At 42.8% G+C, this 15613-nt stretch overlaps 1 protein-coding gene across 1 annotated transcript in view; it reads left to right on the forward strand.

Moving 5' to 3' along the window:
• Positions 1-522: 522 nt before the first annotated feature.
• Positions 523-15613, forward strand: part of HOOK3 (hook microtubule tethering protein 3) — a 97319-nt gene continuing 82228 nt past the window's right edge. The window contains exon 1 of the mRNA XM_050913738.1: positions 523-579. Within this exon, the coding sequence (XP_050769695.1) occupies positions 523-579 (57 nt within the window). The remainder of the gene's footprint in view (positions 580-15613) is intronic.

Genomic DNA, 15613 nt, shown 5'->3' on the forward strand with positions numbered 1-15613 from the left:
CACCTCCGGCAGCGGGGTTAAACACCGCCACACCGCACCAGGCCAGGCCAGGCCAGGCCAGGCCGGACCGGACGGGACCAGACCGGAAAAGACGCGAGCGACGCGGCGGACACCCACAGCGCCGCTCACGCCCCCCAGGGGCCGGCACCCCCTGCCCACCGGTTATAACGAGGCGGGGGGAGGAGAGCCCCCGCCGGGCCGGGCCGGGCCGGGCCAGGCCAGACGGAGCCCCCGCCCCCGCCCCTTCCCTCAGCGGCGCGGGGAGGGGCGCGGCCCCGCGCGGCGGTACCTCAGCTCCCGACGGCCGCGACGCTCGCCACCGGCCGCGGCCCCGCCCCCCGCCAGCGTCGCGGCGCCTCGTCGCGTCTCCTCCGCCCCCGCGCGGCGGCCGCACGGCGCAGGCGCGCGCGGGCGGTTCCTGTCAGGTCGCTCTGACGTGTCGACGCCACGGCCCGGCCCGGGACGGGGCGCCGGCGGTACCGACCCGGCCGCGGCCGTTAGTCCCTTCGGCCGTGCCCCGCCATGTTCAACGTGGAGAGCCTGGAGCGGGCCGAGCTCGGGGAGAGCCTCCTCACCTGGGTGAGTGCCGCCGCCGCCGCCGTCAGGCCCCCGCCCGGAGCTGGGCCGCCTGGCCGGGACACGGCTCCGCGCGCGGCCCCCCCGCCCGCGCCGCGGCCCTGCTCCGGCGGCAGAGGGGGGCCTCGCCCCGCCTCCCCAGCCCCCGCCTGGGCCGCGCCCTGGCGCTCGGGCCGGCTCCACCCCGGCCGGGATCGGGGGGGCTCTGGCGGACCTGCCGCGCCTCGTCTAGCCGCGGCGGGGCAGGCGGTCTGGGGGCTGCCCTGGGGCGGGGGGGGGGGGGGGGGGGGGGGGGGGGGGGGGGAGCCCTCCGCCGCCTTAGCTCTGCCCGCGTCGAGGGAACAAAGGAACCGGCGCCCCGCGGCGCCGCGACCGGCACGGCGGGGTGGCTGGGGCCGGCGCGGCCGGAGGAGGCGCGCCCAGGTGCGCCAGCCGCCCCCCGTCGTGCGCCCGGGCTCGGCGGGCAAGGTGTTGCCCGTAGCTTTGATCCTTCCCCCGCGACCCGCGCCCTTCCTGGCGTGGCTCCGGTGTGTCAGTGCCGCGTTTTTCTGACCTGCCGGCTGCGCTCGGCAGGCTTTCTGACCAGAAACTTTCTTTTCGTCTGTTTCTTTCTCTGTATTTTTAAGTAGTGCTTGAGCCTCGAGAGACAAAATTCTCCTGTGAAGTCAAAGATAATACGGTATCAACCTAAGAATTACCTTTTCCCGTTTTAACGTTCAGAGCTTGGTCCATAAACACCTTCAGGTTGTGCTGTCATTCACAGAGCAGCCAAAATATAGTGGACATTGAACTTGGGTTTGCAGCTACTCTGTAATTTGAGCAGTGACTGTAACATAGCCATGAAACTTGTATTTCTGTAGCAGCTGATTTATTGGTTAGCTGTTTGGAACCACGGGATTTGGTTTTGGGGCTGGGTTTTTTTTTTCCCCTCCGTAAGCCAAATTGCCAAGGAAATACCCACTGTATGGAACTCTGGAGTACAACTGATTGTTGAAGAGAAACCGAGATTTTCTCTTTTAGACGTTTAGTCTGTGCGAGGCCAGAGCTGGCTAAAGCTGTGATGGTGATGAGTAAGTTACTGGGGAATGACAGGTTAGGTTTCTCTGTGAAAGTCAAAAGGGGATGAGCAAGGGAAATTCAGTGATGGCTAGAGGTGAGCAGGTGGCCTGGAAAGTATGGAAGGCAGAGGTTTTGGGGAAGAGTGTGCCCCAGTGCTTCATACAGGTCTGGAATAAGTAACCCCATTTCTCTTTCATTCACGTTCCTGCCAGTCTTTGCATCTTTGTTGTGGTTGGCCACTTGTCCTGCTTTTGGCTTCCCATGCTTTCTTTTTTGGGTGTTGGGAATGAAAGTCCTCTTACTGATAGAATTCATGAGGAAGTCAATGTGTGTGAATCCTGGCAAAGAAAGGCTGAGTGAGAGGCTCAGTGCTAGGAGAAAGAGGAAGGTTTACTGGGGGGTGATGGAGGAAGATCTGTTGCTACATGCTGCTAGTTTCCATGTGTTTTCGTTGTAGCTGTTTTAGATGTGCTCCTCTTATACTCTCTGGCAGTAAAGCGGTTGTGCCAATGGGAGAAGCATAAGCTTGAAAGTGTACCTAGCAAGGGGTCACAGTCCCAATGCGTTCCTAACTCCCCAGATTTCCAAGCAACCAACAGACTAGCTCTTTCCTTGCATGTGAGAGTACTGTACTTGGAAGATGTAAGCTGATGCAGAATGAAAGAGATTGAATTTTCTGTTGTTTGGTATTGGCCTGTTAAGAGTGATTTGAACTGTTGATCCTACCCATTATCCATTCGCAGGTTGGATAAAATTGTTAATTTGAGAGTGTTTTGTTGAAGTATAGCATCTGTGCAGAAGTCTGTGTCAAGTCTGAAAAGATTTCAAAACTAAAAATATTCCAATATTCTGTTACTTATGTATGCTGTTCAAATTTCATTTTGAGGTGTTAATATTTCAATGAAGTTGTTTTTAAAACTTCATAAGGTTAAGGTGTTTGCTACCTAGCAAGGGAAATCACGAAATGCAGAGTCAGAAGGCAGTGGCTACTTCCCTGTTTCCCGAAAGAATTCTTTGTACAGCCAAATATAGTACAAACCAGTGGTTTATATGTGTTCGAAAGGATTGTTTTATCAACTTCCGCACATGTTCAAATGCAGTGGAAGTTGGATTAGTCTTGATAGAAAATAAAATAAGAGTCACCGGTTCTTGTTTGCGGACATGAAGAGGACAAGTGTATCTGTATGAAGTTTATTCAGTGTTTGTGAAAATCTCCACTGATTTTCTTGCATTAAACAAAAAAATAGTGGAAAGAACTAGTGATTTTTTTGATTGTTTGTTTTTTCTTGCCACGTTTGAGGTTCGTAGTTGAGGCAATTGATTTGTTGAATGGCAAACTTTACTCTTACGCTTGAAAATAACTTGCGCTTTCTTAGAAAAGCTAAACCATTGACAAAAATGAGCTTGGTACAAAAAGCTGTCCTGGAAAAGTAGACATAAAAATGGAAAGCTTAGAGAGAGAAATCACAGCAACAGAGAGAGTCTTGTGTCATTGACCTTCTGTAGGAATTATTACTCAGTCATATGGTCATGTTTGGGCAGTAGTTAGTATTTATAATCTTCAGTCCTGAAATTGTACCTATAAGGTGGAGTCGTGACCTGTCTGTAGTAAGTGGTCCATGCAGATTCCTTTACATTTCTAACTTTTGCACCCCCTCAGTTATTGAGCTAATCAAGAAACTACCTGCATCTTTTTTGGTTAGCAGAAATATTAGTAAATCCTTCTTAAACAGCATTAGAATTAGTCAACAAGTTTCTTAGACGAATGTGTGGAGTTAAGGGTTGTTTTTACAATTTCAGTATTTTTGTGAGAATGTGGCTTTGAAACAGACTCAGTAAAAAAAATGGAGAAAGGTGGTTTCAGTTTATTCCAGGATACATGAAACTTGCAAAAGAGGCAATGAAGTTTTTTAGTCCTTGGTGAAACTGGCTGTATAAACAAGATGCTTTTTTTGCCTAGCTTTCTCTCAAGTCCCATAATGATTCTTGGGAAACGGTTCATTTAAATGGGAGAATAGAGCTGTCTTAATTGCAATTTATGCATACCTGGGATGGCCAGTCTTTTGCATTATGCCAGAGAAGCTGGCTGTTCTCAACAACTGGTTTAACCTCCCAGATTGCTTGCTTCACATTCATATAGAAGTACTTGAACTGGTTTGTCTGTGTTTTAAGTAGAGTAGATAAGGCTTTCCACAAGTCTGAGAACCTGTTCAGCCTAAGCTGAATGTTTGCTCGGATGGATGTAGGGTGAGATGAAACTGCTCCTCCCTCTGCCAACTCATGATTTTAATGAATGAGAATATCCCTCAAGCCTTTTAACTTGCATAGCTGTGATTCCTATTCTGGTATCTTTAAGCTGGAGCAAACTGCTTACCTGTGAATATGTTTTGTTTTATTCTTTAATATTTCACCAACACCCCCATTTTTGGTATTACACTCTAGCTTGGGGTGTAATTCTCAGGTTTTTTACCTCTTCGACAGCATCATCACATGGGTTTCTGGATCATTTTTGTTCAGGATTTTAAACAGCTGGGAGAGCTTTTGTTTCCTACCACTTTAGCAGGTGACCATGATGTTATTTTGAGGCAGCCAGGGTAGTGGCAACTCAAGCGAAACTGAGCAAAGGACTGGAGCCCAATTACTAACATCTCAAAGTTGATATTTATACTTTAGCAATGTTTGCAGCCTACTGTAATTGCAGAACTATTACTCTACCAAAAATCTCCCAGAAGCCTCTTCTGAGACTATTCTAGGCACTGTGGTATAGTTATCCAAGCTGCACTGCAGCCAAAGCAGTTCAGAAAAATGTGGCTGTGAGGTAAACCTGCAATGATACTAAAATTGTTTCAGCATATCTGATACAGATTCACAACAACTTTTCTGTTTAAAACTTATGACTGGTCCACATATGAACACACGGATTTTTTTTTTTTTCCTTTGTGCGTAGTCTCAGAGGTGCTTTTAACTCAGATATATCACTGAGTCATTTCTTAAAACACGGAGAGCTGTCAAATGTGCACGTGGCAGTTACACTTTAATATGTCTATATCTGAAATCAGTGTGATGGCTACAGGCTTTTGCTATGCAATCTGAGAAATTTTCTTTTTTAACATAGCACTAAGATGTGATGCTGAAAAGATTGCTTATTGTTGGTATGTAAACAGCAGGATTCCTCAAAGAGGTCACTGCTGTCTGGTTGTAAGTAGCAGATTGCTGGGGAGATGTCATGAACTTTCTTTCCTTCATTATGATAAATATCTCTTATTTTGCCATGTGCTGCCTCCACCAAGCTGCATCTTGCCTGCTTTCTTTATCTTCCAACCCTTAAGGCCAAATATAGTTTCTGTGGTAGACATGTTAAAACTTTTATAAGTGAGAATTTTGTAAATTCTGTACAAGGCCCCTGTTTCGGCACCCTCCATTTTAAAAGCGCTTTGGCCATTTATATGGTATCAATCCTTTGACCTTTCTCCTTTTTGGCTGAAGAATCTTCTCAGTACATTGTATCTCTGTCTTATGTGTGGTGGCCTATCCCCAACTGGAAGGATTTGCCTGTGTTAGTTTGAAATATAGAGACCATGTGAGCAAGTGCTGAAACAGATTTTGATTCCTCAAGGCTGCTTGTAAATGCTTTATAGGCACCCTTTTCAGAGAGGATCAAATCTGCTGGAATTTACTAGGAAAGCTGTGTTTTCTCCTACTGTCCAGTTACCTCCTATTTAGATTATGCTGTTCTTGATCCTTGTGCATCTATGGTTTTAAGTACTCTTCTGGTTTCTTGTAGATGCCAAGATTGTAAACTTGCTAAGCCTGTTTAAACTCTTTCTTCTTTTAATCCTTCATCATTGACCACAAAGTTGTAGGGTTTCATTTTCTTCTGATGATATCATCGCATCAGCATCCCTTACCTCTTGAAGAAAACAGCAAATTTCAGGAGTGGTTGATTGTGCTGGTGATGACAGCAGGTCAAGAAGATAGTTCTGTTTAAGTACATCGCTGTTGATATGGACGGGAAAAACCACTGAGCTTTCCAGCAGCCGTTGAGCGTGGGTCGAGGTATCTGGCAGATCACAGCCCTTGTATCTGCGGTGAGAGACCAGTAGGCTGAGCAACCTTTTTTATTTTTGATGACCTCTCACTAAGATGGTAAAGAATTTGTTGCTCCCCCCTTTTAGGGGTAGTTGTCTAAGAGAGTGATATTCTGAGTGTATCATTCACCATGTTTGAAGGAGCTGGGGTGTCTAGCACCATTACTAGGTTATAGGGATTTTTTGACCTATTGCTGAGAGGTCAAGCAGAGGCAGAAGAACTTCTCTTAAAGATTGTATTGTAGAGCAAGTGATGTAAGGCTGATAATATATGAATATGATAATTAAAGATAATAAGGTACCATTTGTATGTATTCCTTCCTCCCCTCCCCCCCCCCCTTCTTTTAAGTCAACAACAGGAAGGAAGGCTGAACACAAAATTTGGAGGTGCAGACATTATTCTTCATGTGTGTGTTTTGACATAGTGTTATATTTTCATTCTTTGGGGTCCTGTCCCAAATTCTGCCTTTTTTCAATTTACTCCTTTCTAAAGAGCTGCTCTGTAGCAGTGGTACATTTATAACAATTGCTAGTTCTCTGAAGAAAAAAACATTTAGATGTGATTCAGTATGTACCTAATTTCAGCTCCCAGTTCTGCCCCCTCATTTTTTGCGGGGGGGATTGCAGGATGTTGCTTGGAGAAGAAACATTTTGCTGCTGAGAACTGTGAACTTTAAACAGTATAAAGGAAACAACTTCCCTGCTAGCTTGTTAATCTCAGGGTGGGAGGTGAGGAGAGAAACCTGTTTCTATCTTCTTTTTGAAATACTTAAACAGTTATTTCAAAAAGATGAAGTCAAATTGTGAACTTTGCACAGTTGTCTTTCTTATTGTGAGACCATTTTGAGGCTCTTGAACTGGAAGATAATATTCTGACATTCTATTCTTCCTGGACCATCAAAAGTCTGCTGCGATGTATTTGACTTCTGTAGAGCAATTTCAAGTTGTGGAGCAGGGGAGGGAGATGAAGAGGGGCCCAAGACTCAATTGCACTTGCTGCTCTCTGCTTTTTTGGCTGAGCTGAGGACTCTTGAGTACTGTGATAGTTTAGAAAGACTTAACTAACTTCGGTTTTCCTGCAGCTTCAGAGCCTAAGTCCAGGGTTGCATAATCAATTCAATTTGCAAGTCCTAGTCATTTATTAAAAAAAACAATGCGTTATTGGCCACACAGCAACTAACAGTAGCACAAAGGTAAGGCAGGAATGTGTGGCTGGAAGTGAGGGGAAGAGGGTAGTAGTGTCCTTCTTGTGGCTTATGTTGCCAACAGCCTGGCAGGTCCTGCCACACAGGAAAGGGAAAAGGATTAACTCCTTCCCCAACCTACTGGTAGTGTTTTCCTGCCCTGCAGAGTATGCATGTGCTGTTTTCCTGGCTGCCTTACTTTGCCATACGTGACTTAGTCATTCCTGTGAGTTACTCAGTACTTCTTGTTCAGGGCAATGAACAAGAGACAGCATGGAAAGGAGGAGGAAGTTTTTGGTGGAGGGAAAAACTCTCTAAGATTAAAGGCAGGGGGAGTCCAGCCAGCACTCCACTCCTGCATGCGGCAGGCAAAAGCTTCTGAATGAATACAAAGCTGGAGTTGTGTTTCAGTGGACTAGCTGGGGCCACAAAGGGATGGCAGCTTTTCAAAGGGGGCACACAGGAAGTGTTTTTGGAGTGGTGCATGTAGTGGAGCAAGTATTGCACAAAAAGATGCATTGTCATCTGATGATAATGTGCTTCAGCCCTAGAATTCGTAGGGCTCTTTCATGCCATTTAGCTGCAAGCTTCTTTGCAAGTGTACACTACACTGGAAGTGTAGTGCTTTGTGTCCTCTGTGGAAGTCCTGTTGACTGTTAGGAGCTAAATCTTTCAGGGTAGCTAAGTTTGGATACTTAAGGTAAACAACAAGTGGGTATTCACACCCCATGTGATGTATGTTTTGGGGGCATTAGATCTGGGAAATGAGCATCGGTATTTTGTTCATTGCAGAGTTGCAAAGTATTAAATGGGTTATAGCCCTTCCTACGTTCCTGGATTATATAAGATAAACCTTTGAGTGAGCTTGTTTGCCATGGCAGCAAGGTATCCATAGTTTTACTTCAGGGTAGAAATAAGTTTGTGTTTAACTGCAACAGAGATTATGGTAGTTTTATCAATTCTGCTGCCCCTTTGGTGGTTAGGAAAAAAAACAGCAGGACTTGATCTGGCTGTTTAGCTGGCATGGTTTAGCTAATTTTATTTTATGGACAATGCCAAAAGATGGCAGCCTGTTCCATGGTGGCTCCTGCCTTTCTTAAGGAATCATGGAATTTGGTCAGCCTCTGAAAAATTTTGTTCTGCATACCTACGCAGTCTCCATGAAGTTCAGGAAGATGCTGAAATACAAATCCTGGAAATGGAGAAGACCTGAACTACAAGATATGCTAAATTTAGTGGTGTGCCATACATCTGTGTTACCAGTTCTAGAATCTGCTAAGTCTGAAATTTCTTAGCCTGATGAAAACTTACTGCCAACTCTCTCCAAATCCTATCTTTTAGCTGCTAAGTCTTACTTACTCTTGTGATCCTGTGAAAGATTGTGTTTCCACACTGATCAGAAAGTTTGTGCAGATAATATTTCAGTAGAACTTAGTGCTCTTGGATTCATCTTCTGTGCCTTTGAGGGAGAGTTCTTTATTCCACCTGTCAATAGAGAGAGTACTTTTCATCTAAATTATAGCTGCAAGAGGGTGGAGTTGTGGGCTTTAAATAGTTATTCTTCTTTTTCTGTATTTTGCAAGGGGAAAGCTGTCATCTATATTCACTTTTTTTTTGTTTAAGTAATATTAGAAATATGTATAAATTTGGACTACTAGTACGCGAAGTTTTTCTAGCTAACCACAAGCCAAGAAGTTAATGGACTTTGCTTTGCCTTATGCCATCAAATCGAAGGTATGCCTTGCTGCCTGTCCTTTATCTTAGTACGGATCAATTTGGACACATTTGCCTGGTGCTATTCAGGTTTCTAGTAGCCTAGCAGTCTTCGGGATAAAAAGAATTTTGCTCTTTTGTTCATTGAGCACTGTTCTGCTATTTGTATTTAACACCTACTTTTAGAGAACAGTTCCATTATCCTCCTTTGGTGAAAATTCATGCATGCCAATTCTATGGATTGCATTATCATCTAGGCTTCTGTGAGTCAAAGAGTGCTGAAGACAGAAGATATCCTATACTTCCTATGTTTAATGTGACATCACTTTAATTATGTTATTTTGTCAACTCCGGGTAGCAGAGATGGAAATTTTTGCACTGTGATCAGCAGAGGCAGCTGGTGGTCCACCTCCTGTAAACCCTGCCATTTGTGTTTTCTCCCATGAGAAGATGTTTCTAGTCTTAAAAGGCACTTTTGGGGGTTTCTAAAATTCATTGGTGCTTGGTGGAGTGTGAATGTATGTATCCTATAAATGTGGGTGTATTGAGGTAATGTTTGGCAGTTTTGCACTTATTAATAGCTTCTGTTTTGAGAAAAGAAGAGAAAGCATCAATGGTAACTATTACTTTTAAATAAAACATGATTAAGTAGATGAAAGCTTGGAAAGAACTGTTGGTTTATGGTGCTGTGTTAGGCCTCCCTATTACGTATCACATTTTCATTTTATGTTCATCACAAATGCTGTGTAGTATTCTTTTTCGTCAGCGGGCTCATCTAGTTTTCAACTGAAAACAGGAACATGTTCATTTTCTGCCCAGGAGTTGGTAGATTAGTTTGTCTTCTCATGGATGTTTCTGAAATGGTTAAACCAAACACTATTCAGACTTGAGACTCTGTTCATTGTATCTTAATAACTTGTCATAGTTGAACACTTCAGTTAGCAGCAATTTAGTGGCAATGCCAAGACAGTGCAGTAATAACTGGTTTATGCTGTCATGGCTCTCTCATCTCACAGTCCTTTAGTAAGCAACTTTAGTCAAGGTATCTATTCTACTTTCTGCACTGTGTTTCTGCAAAGGAAATATTTAATCTTTAGAAAACTTAAACTATGAATGAAATATTTTGATTGCGATCGTTCATGGCTTTAACCTATTCAGGTATTTGGGGTCGAACACAGTACATATAAAATATAAGGAAATTAATAAAAATAACATTCAACAACTTCTTGAAAGAATCCCCACCCTAGCCAGTAATGTAAAGACCTTGCCATTTCATTGTTTGGCTAATTGAGTGCCTAACATTACGGCTGGATTGCGAAGTAATTCTTGAGATTTTAATAACAAAAGTCTGACAACCTAAAAATCAGTGAAAACATCCAGAAATTCAATCCTGGAATAAAACTGTTGCTTGTTGGAGAACTTGGATCTTTTGCTTGTTGGAGAGCTTTGTTTGTTTCATGCAGTCTGCTGCTGTCTTGGAAAGCATGAAAAAAATAGCTTATGGCGTGACTATCCAAGCAGAAGATAGCAGTCCTACCAACTGGGAGGAAAAAAGTAGGTGAAGAAACCTTGAAGTTGTCCAGAAGCACAGGACGTGGTTATGGGATAGGAATCCAATTCTCATTGTGACAAGTCTGGCTCAATACAAGAATTTGGCATCTGAGGAAGAACAACTTTCTGTATCACATAATTAGCTTACCATCCTGAAAAAAATTAACGGTCTGGTTTCCTCCAGGCATTGAAGCTGAGTGAAATTTGTTTTAGTGGGATTCTTGTGAATCTCATAGGTAATATTGGGTGAATGTATGAGGACAGAAGTATCCAACCCTCCTTAATCTTCTCTGCCAGTTTGCTCTTTCAAGTGTTCTTGCTAATGGCTTGAGTAGTGATTTGCATCCAACCCAGTGAGGCTGGTTCCTTTCTTGTTCTTGCTCCTTTTAGTCACTTCTCCCTGTCTTGGCTGTGTGATCTGTTTCTTCTGTGGTAACATAGTGTTGTTCTAGGCTCTACATGGCAGCTAGTTGTAAGCTTGCATAGTCAGTTCCAAAAATGTAGGGGAAGAATGGGTAAATAATTCTGAAGGATCATTTATAGGTTGGGGAGTACTTTGCTCTGATAAATAACTAATTGGAAACTGGGCATTACCTTTTGTTGTGTTTGCACATAAGGTAAGCAGTCACACAGTGTTTTATCTACTAAGAACCTCTAACAAAGATTTCAGGTATTATTACAAAAGAATTCGTAAAAGGTGTATTATGCAACTGCACCAGCAATAAAACCCAAGCTATGTATATAATCACTGTGCAAAGAGCAGGTCTTTCATTAACTCTTAGTGTTGAGAAGGGAAGGGTGCTAGAGAGCTTTTTTTGTCTTTGGAGGGCAGGGGGTTTGGGGCTTTTTTTGTTTGTTTGGGTTTTTTGTTGGTTTTGGTTTTTTGTGGTTTGTTTTTTTTCTTTTAACTTTGTTTTCCTCCAGCTTGATCCTACATTGTATGTAGCTTCATGCTACATTCCCCATCACAACTTTTATCCTGGTCTTCAGCTACTCTCTTTGAGAACTGAGTGTTTGTCCAGTTCTCTGACCTTCATATCAAGAGTATTTTTCATGAAATACATTTCTGCCTCCTATCCCTAGTAGCTAACAAATCCTCACTAGGTATATATGTAATCCAGAGCTGTAACTCAGATTTTCTAAGGTTCTGACTTCCTGCAGCAATTTAGTCCCTAGTGATAGCCTCCTTTGCATTAAAACAGTCACCTGCTACTCCTTATTTTAAGGTTTGTGTACAAATTGGCAGCTCATGTTCATGGCCATGTGAATTAGAGGTCTGGATTAATATTTAATAAAAAGAAATAAAAGAACCCTTTTCTCCCATTACATAATAGTTGATGGAAGGTGTGAAGGCCTACTAGGGCTAGTGATTGAGCCAAGTGGTTGGTGTTTTTTTTCCTTTTTTCTCCAGATTCTTGTCTGATAGAATCATGGAACAGTTTGGATTGGAAGGGACCTTTAAAGGTCATCTAGTCCAACCCCCCTGCAATGAGTGGGGACATCTTCAACTAGATCAGGTTGCTCAGAGTCCTGTGCAACCTGACCTTGAATGTTTCCAGGGAGGGGGCATCCCCAACCTCTCTGGGCAACCTGTTCCAGTGTTTCATCACCCTAATTGTAAAAAATTTCTTCCTTATATCTAGTCTGGATCTACCCTCTTTTAGTTTAAAACCATTACCCCTTGTCCTATTGCAACAGGCCCTACTAAAAAGTCTGTCCCCATCTTTCCTTTCAGTACTGGAAGGCTGGAATAAGGTCTGCCCGGAGCCTTCTCCTCTCCAGGCTGAACAACCCCAACTCTCTCAGCCTTTCTTCGTAGGAGAGGTGTTCCATCCTTCTGACCACTTTTGCGGCCCTTCATCTGGACCCGCTCCAACAGGTCCATGTCTTTCTTGTACTGAGGACTCCAGAGCTGGATGCAGTACTCCAGGTGGCATCTTGTCAGAGTGGAGTAGAGGGGCAGAATCACCTCCCTCGACCTGCTGGCCACAGTTCTTTTTATGCAGCCCAGGATACGGTTGGCTTTCTGGGCTGCGAGCGCATGTTGCCAGCTCCTGTCCAGCTTTTCATCTACCAGTACCCCCAAGTCCTTCTCCAGAGGGCTGCTCTCAATCCCTTTATCCCCGAGCCTGTATTGATACTGGAGGTTGCCCCGACCCAGGTGCAGCACCTTGCACTTGGCCTTGTTAAACCTCATGAAGTTCACACGGGCCCACTTCTTGAGCTTGTCCAGGTCCCTCTGAATGGCATCCTGTCCCTCAGGCATGATGTCAAGGCTCCATATAGTGGTACAAGAAGTGGAAAAAAAAGAATCATAACAGAGAACAGGAATTAATTTATAGCTTTGGGGAACTAACAATGGGGACAGTATTGCAAACACTCAAGAAGGAGGAGCAGTTCCAGCAGGATGAGAGAGAAGTCTTCCAGGAGGAAACACATCACAATGTACAGGAAGGGCAGTGTTTTAACAGCTGTTATTGAATAGCTGTTTAGAGGCACACACACAAAAATATTTGCTTCTTTGTCTTCACAGCTGGACTCTGCTTCTGCATTGCCACATTCTTATCATTCTTCTCCCTTCTGGAAAAAGAACTCTACTGTTTCTTAGAGTGGTTTAGCATTTTGTAGAACTATCTGAGAATGGTATGGGAGTTTAACTTTGACATAAATTTGTAAAGCTGTTTTATGTAGGTTTTTTTGGAAGAAAATTTGTTACTTTCATATCTCTGAAGGATATGAAAAGGATATAGTTCCTTTGTTTTAAGAGCTGAATAAATGTTTTGTAGCATAAATTTGACACCTTACTTGAAATATTATGCTGTGTATTCCTTTCCTATGCAAGCAAAGACATTTATTACAAAATTTAAGTGTATGTGAAGAAACAAGTCATATAATTAGTTTTAGTCTTTCTTTCTGTTCTTTGTCATCTAACTATGAAAAACGTTATTGTCGTCAGTGGCAATCTTGCATATGTGACTGGGGAAAAAAGAGTTCAGACTGGTTACCTGAGCCTTAATGACAGTTTTGACCTTTTCTTGTGTATAAAGTATTGGGGAAGTATGATGATAAAATTACAGAACAGCAGACAGTACGCATCTTGTTTTTCTGTGTTGTGGAAATAGGCTTAGCAACCTTTCTTCTTCCGTCAGTGTTATGGTATCTCCTACATACACTTATTTAGTCAAGGAGGTGTTTCATAAATCAAGATACAAAATGAGTTTTAAAAAATCTGATTAGTTTGCAGTCTGTTTGAAGACCTACTTAATGTCGGTATTGCTTATTTGAAAAGAGCATTTCACTTTGTCTATTTTTGAAAAATCCTAATAGTAGTAGTTCTTAAGTGATTTTTTTGATTTGGCTATTGTGCAGCAAAGTGATTTAAAGTTTCATTATTTAAAGGTATAATATGCCAAATTAGAAACAAGTTTTCATTGTCTCTGCTTGAGAATTTTATCCTTGTAGCATCTTGAACTTATTCAAGCGTAAGGATCCGTGATGTCATTGCAGCTTTTTTTGCTAGAAAGTATTGTTTCCTGTTTAATGTGTTGCTAAGTTTGTGGATTCAGACTCAGAATTGTCTCTGTATTCCTTATAGTATTACCACAGTTCAGAGACAGTAGGTAAATTCTATTTTCTGGTGAAATAGCAATTTGATGTTATATCCTGTTATGTGGTGTTTTTCAAATGTGGGTTTTTCTTTCCCACCGACCCACCCTGATTTTCACCTAGTGTCTCAGCAATCTATGACAGCTTCTTGATTCTCTGGAGAAGAAGTAAGGAGTTGTGTTTTCCGAGTAGCTCAGACCAAGCTATAGGAAAATCTACTGAATCTGAAGTGTAGAAGTCACTTCTGTCTGTTTTGTATGCCACACAGTAATTTGTTCTTGTACTCTTTGAACATGGACATCATTCATGACTCTTCGTCAGTCACTGTTGAACTTGCTCAGCAAACATGCTCTGGGAGCTCATTTTTTTGGATCTTCATAGACATCACTGCTGGGTTTTTTCCTAATCGAGTGCTAGGTTTTTTTCTTCCAGAGTAAAGGAAAGAAAGGAACATTCACCTAGGTGCTTGTTCTCCAAATTAATGTTAAATGGTGTTGCTAGAGTGCGTAGTGCTAGAGTGACATTCCAAAGGTATTATGAGAATCTGGATATTATGCTCTTGATTTTTTGAAAGCCCTCTCCTCAAAAAAGGACCTGCAAAATTTCCCACTGTTATATGAATTGTCTTTTATTGTAAGATACATATCTAGAGGGCATTTATTGGGAAATGGCTTGGACCAGAGTGTTTCAAATGCCACTGAAGTGTGAATGGTTGTACATTATGTTCACAAAAAAATGGTTGATATATCTAACATTTATGTAGCCTGAAGCTGCAAGCTCTCTTGTAGGCTTTCTTATCCCTGGTGCATACAAGTAGTGCTTCCTACAAATAAGCCCAGGCTTCCCCTAGGAGGAGAATAATAGCAGAGAGTATCAGGCAGATACCCTCCAAATGACATGTCATCAAAACTATTTTCACAAAACTCATCCACATCCTTTAAAAATAATGTTCATTTAAAGTAAATGATCATAATAACTTAGACCAGTTGAAAAGACTGTGCTGAAGCAGACATGCTCTTTTCCATACCAAGGGGGGAAGGGAGAAAAGAGCTTTGCCTTGTGTATTTGTGCATTTGCTGATGTGGTAGGGGGAGGGTTTCAGATAGCCTGTATGCTATATGCATGAAAAGGGAGTTGATGAAGAGAAGCCATACAGAAATTATGTGTATTGATGAGTGTTTTTTTGTTAAGAGATTATTCTTGCTCCTGCGTAATCTAGAATATTACACAGCATCCTCAGAAAATTAACCTTAGGTTGGTCTCAGAAGTGTGTTCAGTGTGCAGTCTCTGGAGGGGAATTTGTTACAAACTAACTCATCTTTAGTCGTAAGTAATTCTGTCATCAAAGAGTTCAGTCCTATGGTCCTTGCCATTCCCCTTCAGAGTAGCAGCATTTTCGAATCTTAGCTTCCATCTGAAGACCAGAGGCTTGCCATTATATGGACCTTACTGTCTGTCACTGTGTTAATAAAACACCCTGTAATATTCAGAACACTAGTAGTGCATAGACCCATTAGGGTTTAGCAGCATTGTGCTCGCCTCTTCCATCTGATAGCAGGCAATAGTTAAGTTTGGAGTATATATGTCCCTCTACGTTTGATCTTCTGGTTGTGGGGAGCCCATGAGAGTTTTGTGTGATCAGTGTTACTTCTAAAAGCTGAGTTTCTTACGGACATTCGTTGAGAGAGCGTACTTGAATGTGCGCTCCGCAAGTACCTGAATGGGAGAACAGAAGGCTCAGTGACTTTCCAAGTTAGAAAATACTGTGGAAAATTTGTGTTTTGGAGAATGTACTGCTGTTATTTGTAGCAAAGTTTACAAGTTTGCAAAAACAAA

The sequence above is a fragment of the Gymnogyps californianus genome, chromosome Z (assembly GCF_018139145.2).
Source record: "Gymnogyps californianus isolate 813 chromosome Z, ASM1813914v2, whole genome shotgun sequence".
Lineage (NCBI taxonomy): Eukaryota > Metazoa > Chordata > Aves > Accipitriformes > Cathartidae > Gymnogyps > Gymnogyps californianus.